The sequence below is a fragment of the Meriones unguiculatus genome, chromosome 2, assembly GCF_030254825.1.
Source record: "Meriones unguiculatus strain TT.TT164.6M chromosome 2, Bangor_MerUng_6.1, whole genome shotgun sequence".
Classification (NCBI taxonomy): domain Eukaryota; kingdom Metazoa; phylum Chordata; class Mammalia; order Rodentia; family Muridae; genus Meriones; species Meriones unguiculatus.
In genome coordinates, this window is record NC_083350.1 from 5364557 (window position 1) to 5380627 (window position 16071).

The 16071-nt window shown below is 40.5% G+C and overlaps 1 protein-coding gene across 1 annotated transcript in view; it reads left to right on the forward strand.

Annotated features, from left to right (window-relative positions):
- C2H18orf63 (chromosome 2 C18orf63 homolog) overlaps positions 1–16071 on the forward strand; it is a 61913-nt gene that overhangs the window by 30568 nt on the left and 15274 nt on the right. The window contains exons 7-11 of the mRNA XM_060376950.1: positions 1190–1266; positions 3498–3607; positions 10419–10515; positions 10625–10713; positions 12206–12389. Coding sequence (XP_060232933.1) covers positions 1190–1266; positions 3498–3607; positions 10419–10515; positions 10625–10713; positions 12206–12389 — 557 coding nt within the window. The remainder of the gene's footprint in view (positions 1–1189; positions 1267–3497; positions 3608–10418; positions 10516–10624; positions 10714–12205; positions 12390–16071) is intronic.

Below are 16071 nucleotides of genomic sequence, written 5' to 3' on the forward strand. Positions count from 1 at the left end.
TCAGAATTGAAGTATTTCTTTTTATTTTGAATTTTATTTTTATATTAATTACAGTTTATTCACTTTATATCCCAGATGTAGTCCCCTCCCTCATCCTCTCCAAATCCCACCTTCCCTCCCTCATCTCCTCCCATGCCCCTCTCCAAGTCCACTGATAGGGGAGGTACTCCTGTCCTTCCCTCTGACCCTAGCCTATTAAGTCTCATCAGGACTGCTGCATTGTCTTCCTCTTTAGCCTGGTAAGGCTGCTTTCCCCTCAGCGGGAGGTGGTCAAAGAGCCAGCCACTAAGTTCATGTCAGAGACAGCCCGTTTCCCTTACTAGGGTACCCACTTGGACACTGAGCTGCCATGAGTTACATCTGTGCAGGGGTTCTAGGTTATCTCCATGCATGGTTCTTATTTGGAGTATCAGTCTCAGAAAAGACCCCTGTGCCCAGATTTTTTGGTTGTGTTGCTTTTCTTGTGGAATTCTTGTCCCCTACAGGTCTTTTCATCTCCCCCTTCTTTCATAAGATTCCCTGCACTCTGCCCAAAGTTTGGCTATGAACCTCAGCATCTGCTTTTATACCCTGCTGGGTAGAGTCTTTCAGAGGTGCTCTGTGGTAGGCTCCTGTCCTGTTTCCTGTTTTCTCCCTCTTCTGATGACCGTCCCATTTGCCTTTCTGAGTGAGGATTGATCATCTGACCCTGGGTCCTCTTTCTTGTTTAGCTTCTTTATGTGTACAGGTTTTAGTACGTTTATCCAATTTTATATGTCTAATATCCACTTATAAGTGAGTATATACCCTCTGTGTCTTTCTGCTTCTGGGATACCTCACTCAGGATGATCTTTTCTAGATCCCACCAGTTGCCTGCAAATTTCATGATTTCCTTGTTTTTAATTGCTGAGTAGTATTTCTTGAGTAGAAAGTATTTCTTGAGTGTACTAAAACCATAGGAAGTATCATTCTTCTTACTGTCTTCCTGTTTTAGGACCTCCCTCCTGCACATTCACAGTGATTCATATCTTTGTCTTAGAAGTGTAATTTGTAGAGTGTCAAACCTATGGTTAATTATTTGAACTTTACTATATGGATAAAAAACTGTTCTTAAAGTGTAAGTTGAATAAAGTACTATGTGTTACTAAAATGTTTCATTTGATAGGACGGAATACCAATTCCAGAATATTCATGCTTAATTCTTTTTCAGTATTAGACATCAACGTAACAGAAACACAAGTTTGTCTAAGTATAGAAGTCTATACAATAAGATTGCCGCCACCTGAGGTATAAAATATTTGATTTCTATAAGTTCCCACATTAGTATGTACATGTTATTATTACTAATATGCTACTCAATTTTAATTTTTAACATGGAAGCTGATAGAAGGTTTGTTAGCAAAAACATGCAATGTTTTCTGTCATATGTAGGGTGTACATGTATACACACATACATACATATTTGAAAACAGAAGGGGGACTATTTGGAGGGAGAAAAAATGGGTAGGACCTAGCAGGAGTGCAGGGTAAATACCAGAGACCAGTGTGATGACTGCGGACAACGTACAAATGTACACTTAAGTGTCTTAATGAAGCGTGCCATTGTGTGCTGATGTTTAAAAGGGCTTAGTGCTTGTTGTTTGTTTGTTTATTTATTTATTTATTTAAGCGCTCTATCTGCATGTACACCGCATGCCAGAAGAAGGCACCAGATCCTTGTATAGATGGTTGTAAGCCACCATGTGGTTGCTGGGAATTGAACTCAGGACCTCTGGAAGAACAGCCAGTGCTCTTAACCGCTGAGCCAGCTCTCCAGCCCAGTGCTTGTTATTTGTTTGTTTGGATTCAGTGTTTTGAACAGAGTCCACTTTATAGCTCAGGCTGGTTATCAGTTGCTATCTGCCTGTCTGGCCTTAAACTTGCAGCTATCCTTGTAGCTCAGTCTCTGGAGTACTAGGATTGTAGGCACAGGACACCATGCCAGCTTTCAAAAAATAATAAATAAAGTGCATGCTGCTGAATGCTTGGCAGGTCTATGCTATCCCCAACATCATTCTCCTTATTTAACATGGGGTCTTTAATCGCATTGTTCCTGTTGAAAATATCATTAGACACATCCACATATCACCTTGTCTTTCCTCGGCACAAATTTCAGCTGCTTTCCCACCTCGAAACATTAAAAATACAGTTTCATCTCAAGGCTTCTCTTGACATTCTAGTAGCATTTTTACATCTCTTTTTCATACAACATGCTTTCTGTCATCTTCTACCTTCCTAATTCCCATGGCACCTGCTGTAGGGTCTTGTGCTCCGATAGTCAGTCACTCTATATGTGTTACTTCGTTACTGGGTGTCACTGGTTCCCCAATGACAGAGAAGGGTGAAGGAGGGTGAGTGGTTTTGCTTTCCAGGAAACATTTGGCAGTGCTTAGAGGATGTTTTTGATTACCAAGGTATAGGGAAGAAGGGTGTGATTTTTCTTGTAGCTTCAGAACTTTGTTTTAGATTCTGTTTTCTCCCAAACCAGTCATTCTGCATCGTGCCAGTATGTGGTCGCATTAATGACTCTCTGCCCTGGCCATCTTTATTTATTCATTCTATTCTTTCTTCTTTCCTTCTTCCTAACTTCCTGTTTGTTTTCTTTTTTTCTTCATAGCATAGCTTAGGTAACAGACTTCTCAAGCACAGTACATCACATCATAATGTTTACCTCTTGAGGCTAAAGAGATGGTTCAGAAGTTAAGAACATGTATCGCTTTTCAGAAAACTGAATTTGGTTCTCAAGACTCATGTCAAATTGCTCAGAAACACCTATAATCCCAGCTGCAGGGTATCTGCGCCCTCTTCTGGCCCCCCTCGGCCACCAACTCCCCTCCATGCGTACACATTCAAGAAAAAGTGGCCACTGTGGTGCATGCTTGTAATGCCAGCACTGAAATAACACACAAGCAGATCTCTGGGCCTTTCTGGCAAGAGCACCAAACCAGTAAGACCGTGTCTCAAAATAAAGAGATACATTCCTAAGGAACGACTCACAAGGTTGCCCTCTGCCCTCCATCAGCATCTGCACACATGTCCACATGCAGAAACGACACACAGATACACACAAAACATAAATACTTTCCTTTAGAGGGAAATTAGCATAATAATAATTCTGTAAATTAACATAATAAAATTGATTGAATAATAATTCTGTAAATTAACATAATAAACTTGATTGAATTAAGCATAAAATAAAAGTTATGGTTTGGGATATGGAAGGGAAAGCATAACCTAATGTATTCGGTGTACAATGGAGTGGAGAGGCAGGATGTGCTGAAACACTGATCAGTGTAAAGTGGATATAAATATATGTATATGTATAGACATACACACACACACATATATATATACAGGATTCAGAAAAGCATAAATCACTAAGACATTTATAAAGCACTGTCAGTGTGTATTGTTTTAATGTTTATTTTGTGGCAAATTCTTTGAGGACTTATATATTGAAATCTTATTTCAATTTAAAGCTAAAGGACTTTGATATTTCTCAGCACATTATAGAGGATTTTCATACCAACCAGAGTGCTGTCATTGAGAGACATTCCATTTTAAACAACTGGTGCTACGTTTTGCCAAGGTAAGATTTTAGGTGTAATGTGAAACTGGTATAATGGATACCTTTTACCACTGTGACCATAATATCTTACATAAGCACTTATGGAAGGGAAAGTTTATTTGGGCTTACAGTTTTAGAGGGTTCAAATCATCATGTTTTAGCATGTGCAGTGGCACATGCCTGTAATCCCAGCACTCAGGGAAGCAGAGGCAGGCGGGTCACTGTGAGTTCGAGGCTGCCTAGTCTACAAAGTGAGTTCAGGACAGCCAAGGCTATACAGAGAAATGCTGTCTTGAAACTACCCAGCACAGTTTATGCTATCAAAGGTCAAGAAGCAGAAATGGAGCAGGCGAGTGCTTGCCAGGGTTCTTGTTCCCTCCTTTGTTCAGCCTGGGTCCCAGGCTGTGAGGATGCAATGCCCACACTCAGGGCAAGCCTCCAGTCACTCGTTTCTGAGTCCTCACAGAGACATCTACAAGTGCCCTCAGCAATCTCTTAGGTCATTCTAAATCCAGTCAGGCTGACCGTGAAGAGTGGGTTCAGAATATAGTCAGAGTCTTATAATTTTGCGTCTTTACCATTGTGTGCAAAACTCTACACTGCTTTGAACTTTGGACACACAACTGTAGCACTATGAGTGACTGAAGCAGGCTGGGGAGGAGGCTTGCAGCTGAGGGACACTGGCTGCTCTTGCAGAGGACCCTGCTTCAGTTCTCAGCACCACGGCAGCTTGCAGCAGTCTGTAACTGCTTTCAGGGGATCTGCATCTTCTTCTGGCCTCTTCATGCACAAATGTGCTGCACATACGTTCATATAGGCAAAACACTCATATATGAAAACAAAAATGAAAGTACTGGAACAGTTTTGTTATAATAACAGAAGCTGTAACTTTCCCCTTTTGAATTACTGAAATAATTTGTTTTGTATTTAAATATTTGTTGGCTCTGCTTTTAATAAATAGTGAAATCACTAAATTTCTCAATGCTACAACAATCCTAATAGCAAAATTTATTAACACTTAGATAATAATGATTTATTATAATTTAATATAAACTGACTGTATTATCATCAGAAAACGATTCATTTATGATACAAAAATATTGAGAAGAAGTTTTAACTTGCTCAGGAAAATTAAATAAAAGCTTATACATGGTAAAATATTGAAGGGGAAAGGATGTGATTCTGACTCACTTCTCTTGTAACAGACTTTTTTTGCAGTCTTAACAAGCACCAAGAATACTTGCAGATGGGAAAATTTTGTACTTCTATTTTGTGCGTGTTTGTGATTAGCACATTGTTTGTAGCAGTTCAACTTCGTTTTCCCTAACCATTTCAGTTATTAAGATTTAGTACAAGTAAAGACCATAATAAGCCCACTGTAAGGTCATTTTTAGTGGTGAAATGTTGAAAGCTTTTTATTAGGATTAGGAACAAGACAAGAATTTCAGTTTTGTAACTTCTATTCAACATAGTATTAGAAGCCCTAGCCTGTGGAGTTAGGAAAGAAAAAGAAATCAAAATTTCCTTTCATAATTTGAAAGGGAGAAGGTAAACGGTTTCTGTTGGCCAACGATTTGATGCTACAAATAGAAAATCTTAAGGATCCTATCAAAACCTACAACTATGACAAGAATTTAAAACATTGCATGCTACAGAATCTTCTAAAAATCTATTGTATATGCTGCACACCTGTAATTCCAGAATGCGGGAGGTTAAGGCAGGAGCATAGTGAGTTAAAGACAAACCTGGACTTACATAGCAAGACTGTGTCTCAAGCCACCACCAACAAGAAATATGAAATAAGAAAACCCAGCAGCATTTCTATGCTTCAACAAGGAACTATAAAGAAGAATTGAATGAAATAATTTCATTCAATTCTTGGTATGAATGAAATTATTTCATTCAATTCTTGGTAGAATATCTACCAAAAAGAAGTTGTATAATAAGTCTAACCAAAGAGTGAATATTAAAATTATAAAACACTTCTAAAAGAAATTGACAAAGAAACAAATAATTGGAAAGAAAATTCAGTCATGGATTAGAAGCATTAGACTTATTAAAATGTCCACAATACAAGAAGTAATCTATAGATTTTATGTAATCTTTACCAAAATATGCCATTTTTCAAACAATAGGAAAAAATCAATTTCTTATAGAAGTAAAAGGCCCCAAGGAGCTAAAGCAATCTCTGAGATATCACACTCTGATTTCAAACTTTCCTACAAACTTGCAGTAACTAAAACAATATGATGCTGGCATATAAGCAGACACATAGACTCAGAGACCAGGACAGCGTGTCTGTAAGTATGTATTTAAAATCAATTGATTTTCAGAAAAACTGTCTTGAAGACAAGATAGAGATGATAGTCTTTTTCAAAAAGGGTGCTGGGAAAACTATATATCCACATGTAAAAGATTTAAATTTAGACCCTTATTTCTCACTTTATACAAAAATCCAATAATTTAGTGCTATGTAGGAAAACTTCATGACTTTGATCTGGGGATGAATTTTTTTATATTGCCTGAAACACTGTACTACAGAAGTAGAAATGGTTCCAAAGAACTGCACCAACTAAAAAGCTTCACCAAGAAAAATATTCAAAAGAACAAGGACCGTCTATGAAGTAGGAGAAAATACTTCTAAACTACATTTCTCTTAGAATATTGTGTACTTCTATATTAGAATGCGAAGTACCAGAAAACGTATAAGCGGTACAGACTTATTTCTCTTATAGTCTAGAGGCCAGGAAGTGTGAGATCAAAGTCCCCACACATCAAGTCTCTACCAAAAGTTTGTTGCATGTCCCATGGGGTGTAGGCAAAGAGAGGGCCTACACACAAAGGACCAAAATCACTGTTTTACAGGAACCCAAACCTGAAATAATTGCATCAATATACTCCTTGTGAGCAGAACCTTCATAGCCTAATTACCTCTTAAAATGGTTACAATGTTAATTAAATTTAGGAGGGAGCAAACACTCCATCCACATGGGACGGATGTAAGGGAACTCAGTTCACTGGCATGAAAACAACTTGATTTTCAAATGATTAAAGAAATAAACCCTTCCCCTACTTCTCCTCCTCCTCCTCCTCCTTCTTTCTTTTTCCACCTTACCTCTGCCTCTTGAGTGCTGAGATTTAAAGCAGATGCCACTACACACAACTTAAATAGACAAAATTTATCCAGGTAGCCAATAAATACATGAAAAAAATCAGCAACAATAATAGGAAAATACAAATTTAAGTCATAATGAGATATCACCTCATATCTGTTATAATGGCATTACCAAAAATCAATAAATGTAGAAAGGTCCTTTGTCAAAATCTTAATATTCCTTCATGATAAAAGTCCTAAAGAGAATAGAACCTGAGAAAGCATACCTCAACATAAAACAGCTATATGACACACCCATTAGTCAACATCCTAAATGGGGAAAATTTGAAGCAATCACATTAAAATCAGGAGTAAGAGAGTAATGTCCTCTATTCTTATTCATTTTCAATATAGTACATGAAGCCCTAGCTAGACTAGTAAGACAAGAGAAGGAAACTAAAGGAATACAAATAAGTTAAATTATCCCTATTTAATTACTTTTGCAGATGTTATATATAAGAGATCTCAAATACTGCACTAGAAAATTGTAAGTGATCAACACCTTCAGCAAGTGGCGGGATACAAAATTAACTTACAAAAAAATAATATCTTTCTACATACCAATAACAAACATGCTGAGAAAGGAATCCATATAAATATGTCCATTCGCAGACCTTCAAAACAAACAAACCAAAGGGGGGAAACCCAAGAATAAACCTAATCAGGAAGTGAAAGATCTCCAAATGAAAAATTCAAGTTACTTAAATAAATGGAGGAAATCACTAAAAAGTGGAAAAACCAGTGTGGAACTCTGCTGGATATGACATTTTCAGATAGCCTCCATGTTCCATCCATAATGGTGGACTCCCTTTTCTCAGCACAGCTCTCTCTCCACCTCATCTGGTGACCCCAGATCTCATAAGAAGCATCACACAGCCCTCAGGGAAGAGTGCAGGCTGGGTCAGGATAAGAAAACCTGCTCAGCAAGGATCTGGTTATTCATGAAAATACCCCACCCTATGCTAAGGAGATCTCAGCAATGACCTTCAATTGTACTTGGAGATTCACTTGCCCATAGGATAATTAAGAATTGTGTTCTCCTTCTTGTGATAGGACCATGCTAGTACAGGTAAATGAGGTACTACAACTAAATCATGTAAATCAAGTATCCTTAGCACCTCTGACCTCAGTGACTCAAATATATTCACCCTCAAAACCCCTCCCACTGCTGAAAGTCTGTAAGTCCCTGATTTCACAGGAAATAAACTTGTGTGATGCCATCATCTTTCCACCATGACCACCTGAGATTTATCATTTGTTCTGGGGGACGGAGGGCTCCCCTCTTCCCTGGCAAATTGCCACTGAATGCCCCAAACTTGGCTGCCAATCAAGTAGCTACTTGCTCACTTCTGAGAGCTTCTGGACCATCCAGGCCTTGACTGCAAATCAGCCAGCCATATGCTGCTGGCTGCAGTGAGCTTCCACCATTCACCAGTGGAGCACTGCCTCAGCAGCCATTAACCTGCATTTCACTGAACCTGCCTTCTGGCAGGTCTCAAGCCTCTGCCATGCTTAGCACAGCAGCTTAACCAAGGGGCTGTAACACATTGGTATCTCCATAGGCTTTGGAATGCCCAAGATTCCATTGCCACCAGCAATCTCATTCTAAGAGAGCTACCTGTAACCCCCTAATGGAAAAATTCATTTCCACTTCCCACGGTGAGACCGGGAGCCTTGCCTAACACACAGGCCTCACCCTAAGGCACTTGAGCCATTCATGAGAAACCCAGAACCCCGTCCTGGTCCAGAAGCCTGGCTTCCAGCGTGGTGTTCATCCTGTCAGAACCTGGCAGCACTGAGCCATGCTCAGCAGTAGCAGGTTGAGGAACAGCAGACAACAAGCTGGTCCTGGGAATCACTAAGCTCTTGCCGAAGGGAGGACAACAGACCTTTCATGCCAATGGACTGGAGAATTAATTCTGTGAAACTGACCATCCTACCAAAAGTAGTTTACAGATTCAGTGCAATCTCAATTAAACTTTATATGACTTAGAGAAGAAAAAGCTTTAAATTTCACATGAAAGTACAAAAGGCCAGGGATAATGATAGCAAGCCTAGATTTAAAAAATAATAATGATGGAAGGATTACCATACAAGATTTTAAGTTATATTGCACATCGATAGTAATAAAACAGCAAGGTATTGGCACAAAAATAGGCATATAGATCAGTGGAACAGAATAGAAGATTCTGTTTCAAATGCACATAATGACAGCCATGAGATATTCGACCAAGATGCCAAAAACAGTGAAGGAAAGACAGCTGACAGACACAGACAGGCTGAGGAAACTGGATACACACATACAGGAGGGTGTTAATTCATACCTATTGTCACACACAGAATTAACTCCAGATCAAAGGAGTGTTTTAATTCATATCTATCATCACACACAGAATCAACTCCAGATAGATCAAAGACTTCCATCAGGAACTTCAAAGTCCGAAATCCTACAAGAAAACAGTCTGTACCCTACAAAATGCAGGTGTAGGAAAAGACATTTTTGGTAGGGTGCCACTGACCCAGGAATAGTTCTAACAATTTGCAAATGGGTACTGATAAAACTAAAAGTACATGTAGTGTATTAAATGAATTAAAGCATTAAATGAAGAGGGAATCTGCAAAGCAGGAGAGAATCGGCAACAGCTCTACATCCAACAGAGGACTCATGCCTAGAGTATGCAAAGAACTTAAAAAGATAAAGAACAAAGAAAAAGAATCCAATAAAACCGGTGCTACGCATCTGTAGTGGTTTAAATGAGAATGTCTCCCATAGGCTCAGGCATTTGAAAACGTGTTCCCCAGTTGTCAGTGCTAAAAGAAAAGATGTAAGTATCATATGTAAGATTTTAAAGAAAAAAAGTAAGTATCACATGTAAAGGGAATGCCAGCATACTGTTCATGAGAATGTGAATTAGTACAAATATTATAGAAACAATATGAAAATTTCTCAAAAGGGTAAATGGAATTTTAAAATGTAATTACCATATGATCATCAATCCTAATAATATATTATATATGTGACATATCCAAAGGAAATAAAACCAGTATGTCAAAGATATTTCTGCACTCATACTCATTGTAGCACTATTCCCAGTAGCTAAAATGTGGATGCAGCCTAAGTGTCTACCTAGGCGGAATACCCATAGATGAGGTTTGTATAAACAATGTAGCAAAATTCAGCCCTAAGGCAACCCTAAATGGATGATAAGCCGGAAACATGTGATAATAAGTAAAATAAGCCAGACAGACAAATCCTGTGAGGTCTTCTATGTAGCAGCTAACAAGTTGGGCTCATAAAAACAGTGTAATTGCAGTTACCAAGGGTAGGAAGGACCTTTCTACTAGATCAGAATAATCTCAGACACGCAAAAATATCATTACCACAAAACTTGTACATTTGTGAAGTAATGTATATATTAAGTTGATTAAGACTTCCTACAACCTTTTTTAAAAAAATTCAAAGCATGTTATATATAACTAAAATTTACATCTTACGGTAAAAGATTTAATGCAGTTGTATTTGGAGCTAGGAGCAAGTGATTGGTTTGTTGTTTGCATTTGGATAGTAACATAATTGCTAAGTCCTTTGGAATACTTTCCAAATCACAGTTAGCTTTTCAAATAACATTGAACTACACTTAATCACTGACATAATGTATCAAATCACATTTTTCGTAGTATGAAGATGGGGCAGATAATAAATGTTCTTCATACTGCACCGCCTGACTGCCCCTTTCATTCCTTTGAAGATTTCCGGAGGCACTGGGATGACCTGGTAGGAAGCAGATGTATCTCATGCTAAATGTTACTCCATCTCTTTTTTTGCCATGTAACCTAAAAATAGCCTCCTCTGAAATGGTTTACATTGTGTGCTTAACCTATAGTATGGCTACAAACTTCCAGAGGATGGTGGAGGAGAGATGAGAACATACTGCAGCGTCTACTTCAGAATGATCAACGAAAGGACCTTCACGTATCCTTTGCACACTAGTGATAGCAGATTCTTTGTCTGCCTTCTGGGCCAACCCTGCTCATGCCCCTTGCTTAATAGACCACTTTTTCTGCACAGTTGTTTTAGCTTAGAGGATGAGATTAATAAGACTCTTCTGTGGCTGGTTGTTTTGGGTGTTCTGGTTTTGTTTTGGACATAGATCTCATGTAGCCCAGGCTGGCTGGGAACTCACTATGTATCCCAGGCTATTCTTGGATTTCTGATGCTCTGACTGATTTTCAAGTGCTGTTATTCTGACACACACCACACAATGCACTTTATGCTGGGGATAGGATTGAACTCAGCACTCACTTAATATGGGCATTCACTCCAGCAGCTGAGCTGCACTTCTGACCTCTCATCTTTTAATAGAAGACCCGTCAGATCTTAATTGTTTCTAATATGAAACCACTGTGGTGACAGGACAGAGGTTGAGATAAGATCTTTTTGTGTAAGTTGATCCTTGAACTGGTTATCCTCCTGCCTCAGTGTTGAAATTATCACCATCCCAGGTTATGAGGAGTTTTCCTTAAGGACCATTGCAAAATTTTCGAAGAGAAAGAACATTCAGAATAGAAAAATATATGTGTGTATATGTATTTCGTAATAGAACCTGAGACGCCCATCATAGGATTCTCCTTAGCCAAGAGCGCCCCCCAGTGTTCTTTGGATATTGTTGAAAGGGTTAAATTAAAAGTTACTGGGGTCTCCCTTTTGAAAGATTGGTGCTTTAGATTAGACTTGCACTTAACACACAGCACTGACTTAGGAAAATGGCTCTCACTTTAAAACACACACTGAAACAACACAGTGTTTAGGTGGAGCTCTGAAATCTTTCTTGGCATGGCTTTCACCACTGAGAGGCTGGGATTTTGAGATGGACCGGCCAATGTGTCCTCGCTGTGCTCTTTCCTAACCAAGATAATCCACCAAACCTACAGCTGACGCTTGCCAGCAATTCCCTTTCATTAGATGCCAACACTATCCCAGGTGTTGACATTCTCAGTAGAAAGGTGCTTTCCTTGAAGGACTGCTTTTGAAGTTTGAAAATAATGGTCATGTGTTTCCTTCTCTGGGCCAACTTTTCCATTGTTTTTGAAGCTAGGGGCAGTTTATTGTCTGCTGCTTTTGTCTTTATACTCGGTACCAGCAATGGCACACACCTCATAAATATTTCCTGGAATAATGTAATCTACTTAAAATTCTTCTTACAAAATGGGGACACAGTGATTCACCTTGCTTGTGTCGTATCAAGGCCTACTACGTTGCCTTCCCCACCCCACGCTACCACCCACATATATAATTTGTTAATAAACTTAAAAGTGAAGGAATGCTTTTTAGCTTTTGCATCTGTAAAACATAACATAAATAGAAGCCATTTATCTGTCTTGTCAACATTACCGCCTTCTACAAACGAGACTTTGTGTCTAGTAGAGAGAAACTTCTGTGTTGTTCTTTCTTTAACCTTGCTCAGGTACCCTCTTACCTGCATCAGAAGTCAGCCCATTCAGTTCTTCCCGAGGGTAGATCTGGACGGTGTGCTGAAAAGCTTTCTTTCAGACTTGAAGTCTAAACTGCCGCATTTATGTGGATTTCCCATCAAGATGACAAATAAGCCATGCTACTACACGCAGGGGCTGAGCAGACCTCAGGTGCAGGTGGGATGCACTCTTACTTACCCACTTTTGCATGCCAATCACTGCTTTCTCGCGTCTCTTGATTCTGCAGTAGAGCACAGCTCTCTCTGCCCAGCCTCTCACACATGCTGTTCATTGTTACCTGTTCATCCTGCCGTTGGTTGTGCTTCTGTTTGATTTGGCACACAATAGTTTCTGATATGTTTCATACCGATCTGGGTATGCATGAGCTGGGTTATTGGCGATTAAAGAGAGAGACGGTGTGAGGTATTCAGCTGGGCAGATTGAACTGTGGGTGCAGGCCTGCTCTGTACAAGTTGGGTGCCCGCTGCCCACTGGGAGGAGTCAGAGAAGAGCTTCTGGGAAGCCCGTTAGGAGGAAGGCAGACAAGTGAAAGGCGAAAGGGTGCTTTGGGGTTTCTGCTGCAGTCCGACTTAGCAGCTCAGGGAAGAAGACACACACTGACAGACTCTGAGTCTGTATTTACTAGAGCTGGAAGTTTTAAGAGGAGTTTTAAGGGAGAGTTACTTCTGGCATCGCCCCACCTGCATTTATTATATCATTATTTCTCTCATTTAACATATCCTGAGCAGCCTCCAGATCCACTCCTCCTCTGCTCCCCTTAGAAAAGCTCAGGCTTCCCGGTGATATCAAGCAAACCGGTACAGCAAGCACAGTAAGAGCAGACACAAGACTCAGGTGGGCACAGACACTGCTGAGCAGTCTTTCCTGTGGCCCAAGGCAGCACCTTGCTCCTGCCTTCCCTATTTCACCTGTGGCGTAAGTCCAGGGACGTAGCCATTGTCACGACTCCCTAGACTGGGCTTCAGTTACATCCTGCTCTGTGCTTTATGCGGATGAAGGGTTGTGTCTGTGTTTCTGTGTCTAGTGCTTGTGACACTCACCCATGCTCTTCCACCAAGTGACGGTTGTCCACTTTCATTTCCATGGTTACATGGTTAGGCCCTAGTTTGTTTACTTTCCCATCACTCCGTTGATTGGCAGCTGGATTGTGCACGCTGTTTGCAGTAATGTGGTAGTGAGCGCTCAGGCGCACAGCCTCTAGACTCAGGCAGGGGTCCCGTAAATGCAGCATGAGCCTGTCCAGGGTTAGGACACACGCCAGCCGACCTCCTGAGGCGGCCTTGGCCTTTGTGCACCTCTTGCCATTGCTCCTTGCCCTTGTTCACATGTGGCACTGTCAGTCCTTACTCAGCAGTTCTGCAGATGTGCTCACTATCATTGCTCTCATGCGCGAGCTCGTGATTACGTATGTATCCTGGGTAACTGCCTGGAAGGCCTGTACCCGTTGACAGGGTTCCGACAGCATGCCAGTCTGCGTTCTCCATCAGCCGTAGGCCACATTCTCCCCTCCCCTCTGCAACATGCTTTCTTTCTCCTAATGCTGTTGCTTAGCAGCAGTTTTAATTCAGTCTAAATTAACAGGGTATTTCTTTATGGTAGCCATACTTTTGTCTCAACTTTTAAAAATACATTCCAAAATCATACATGTATTTTCTATGATGTCATCAAACGTTCACTTGGAATTTATTTTGTAATATAGTGTGATGTGGCAATTATATTTCTTTGTTAATTAGATATATTTGTCCATACAATGATACTGAAAACCCCCAATATTCTACAGAAACATCTTTCTCTTAAGATTACTCTCTACATGTGTCTCTGAGCTATCATTTGTCTCTGATTTACTTATTTATCCTTCCACAGATATAGCAGAAATATAGTTACTGCTAAGCTTTACAGTTAGAGTAAATAGTGTTGTATGAACATTAATTTTAAAAGATTTTTAAATATAGTGAAGCATCTTAACTGTTTGTGTGGGGGGGGTACTTGGTGATTGAACCTAGGACCCCAACATAGTAGGCAAGACTCTGCCATTGGACTCTGCTCAGCTCCCTGTTACTTCTTGACACAAGGTCTCACTAAGCAGTCCGGTTGACCTTGCTCTTCCTACTCTAGCCTTCTGGGCTTCTGCGGTCACAGGCCTGTGATCCAGCAGCATCTTAGCTCTCCCTGGCCCATGCATCTCCGCAGACACTTTGTCGCAGCTTGTCAACTTATGCATGCACATAAGGCAGATCTACGCACACATGCATACACATGTGTGCCCACAGATGCTACTGAGGGCTTTCTCCCTATGAACTCTTCCCATCGCTCCTATATTCAAATATGCTCTATTTAATATTTCAATACTACTACATCGATCAGTACTTACATTTATATTTAGCATTTGATAGTTTTAATGAATGGTTTCTTAAACTTTTGTTTATCTTTTATTTCAAAATATTTTTAGATTTCTACTGATTCCTCTTTTGAAACTCTTAAGAGTGTTTTTCTTACAGAGAAACCCTGTCTGGAAAAAAGAAAAGAAAAAGTGTGTCTGTCCTAGGGATGAATAGATGGCTCAGCAGTCAAAAGAACACATTTTAGGGACCCAGTGCCTTTAGCTGCTGCAAGCACTGCGTGTGTGTGTGTCTGTGTATGCACCATCACCAACAGAAAAATAGAGCATTTGGATTTGCTTGTCTTCCTGGTGACTTGAACTTGACATTGTACATTGTATGTGGCTCAGCTTGTTGCCTTAGAGTGGTAAGAGTCACTGTGGCTGCTGGATTTTATTCAGCACTCTCAGTAGAGAGCACTGGAGCCTGTCAGCAGGCTAGCATTGCCTTTCCTCAGTCCAGGAAGTCTTTCAGCCCATTCTGGAAAAGGTCCTGTGCCCACCAGGTCCTTCTGAGTGTCTTCTGTACTGGTGCACAGTGGTAGCTAACCCTGTGCTTGGGAAGCCTGCCTCTGTGTTACTGCGCTCCTAATTCGGAGGACTTTGCTCTGTATTTGGAAATCTATCAGGAGCCACATGCTCTCCAGAGATCACTCACGAGGGCTACCGTCTCACTGCAACACTCAGGCCTGTCTGACTCTGTAGCTTCCTGCTCTGGTGATTAGACCGTCATTCGCTGACCTCTATGGCCAAACACTACACTCACATCAGTCTTCTCAGCTGTCATGCTGTCTCATTTCCAACTTGCCAGACCTTCTTTTGTTTAAAAAAGAGTTGTTAGCATTTTAGTGTGTGTGTGTGTGTGTGTGTGTGTGTGTGTGTGCGCGCGCGTGCGCTTTATCTGCACATTTATCTGTGCACCATGTGTGTGCTTGGTACCGGTGAATATGAGTGGGCATGTGGGTGCTGGGAACTGTGAACTCTCTCTTGCTAGCCTCAGCTGAAGCCACCTTTTCAGGTCTGATCACACCACTTGTCACTGGCCAGCCTGTGAACTGTGTTCATGGGCAGGGCCCATATCACTGAATGCATAACTTTGGGAAGTTGAGCATTAGTGGCTACAGACAAGGCCACTTCCTGAGAAGAGGGTGTGAGGGACAAATGCTTACTTCTTACCTATATGATAGTCTCAAAGTTTACACAGGTATTCATTGTTTGTTTGTTTGTTTATTTGTTTGTTTGAGACAGGGTCTCACTATACAGTACTGGCTGTCCTGGAACTCATTATGTAGTCCAGGCTGGCCTTGAACTCACAGAGAGCCACCTGCTTCTGCCTCCTAAGCGCTGGGATTGAAGGCGTACACCACCATATCTGCCTGGTATAACATTTTTTTTTTTTTTTAGTTGGCATAGTATTTTTTTAAAGTTAGGTTGCTTGCCAAATCAAACCTAAGGCACTGT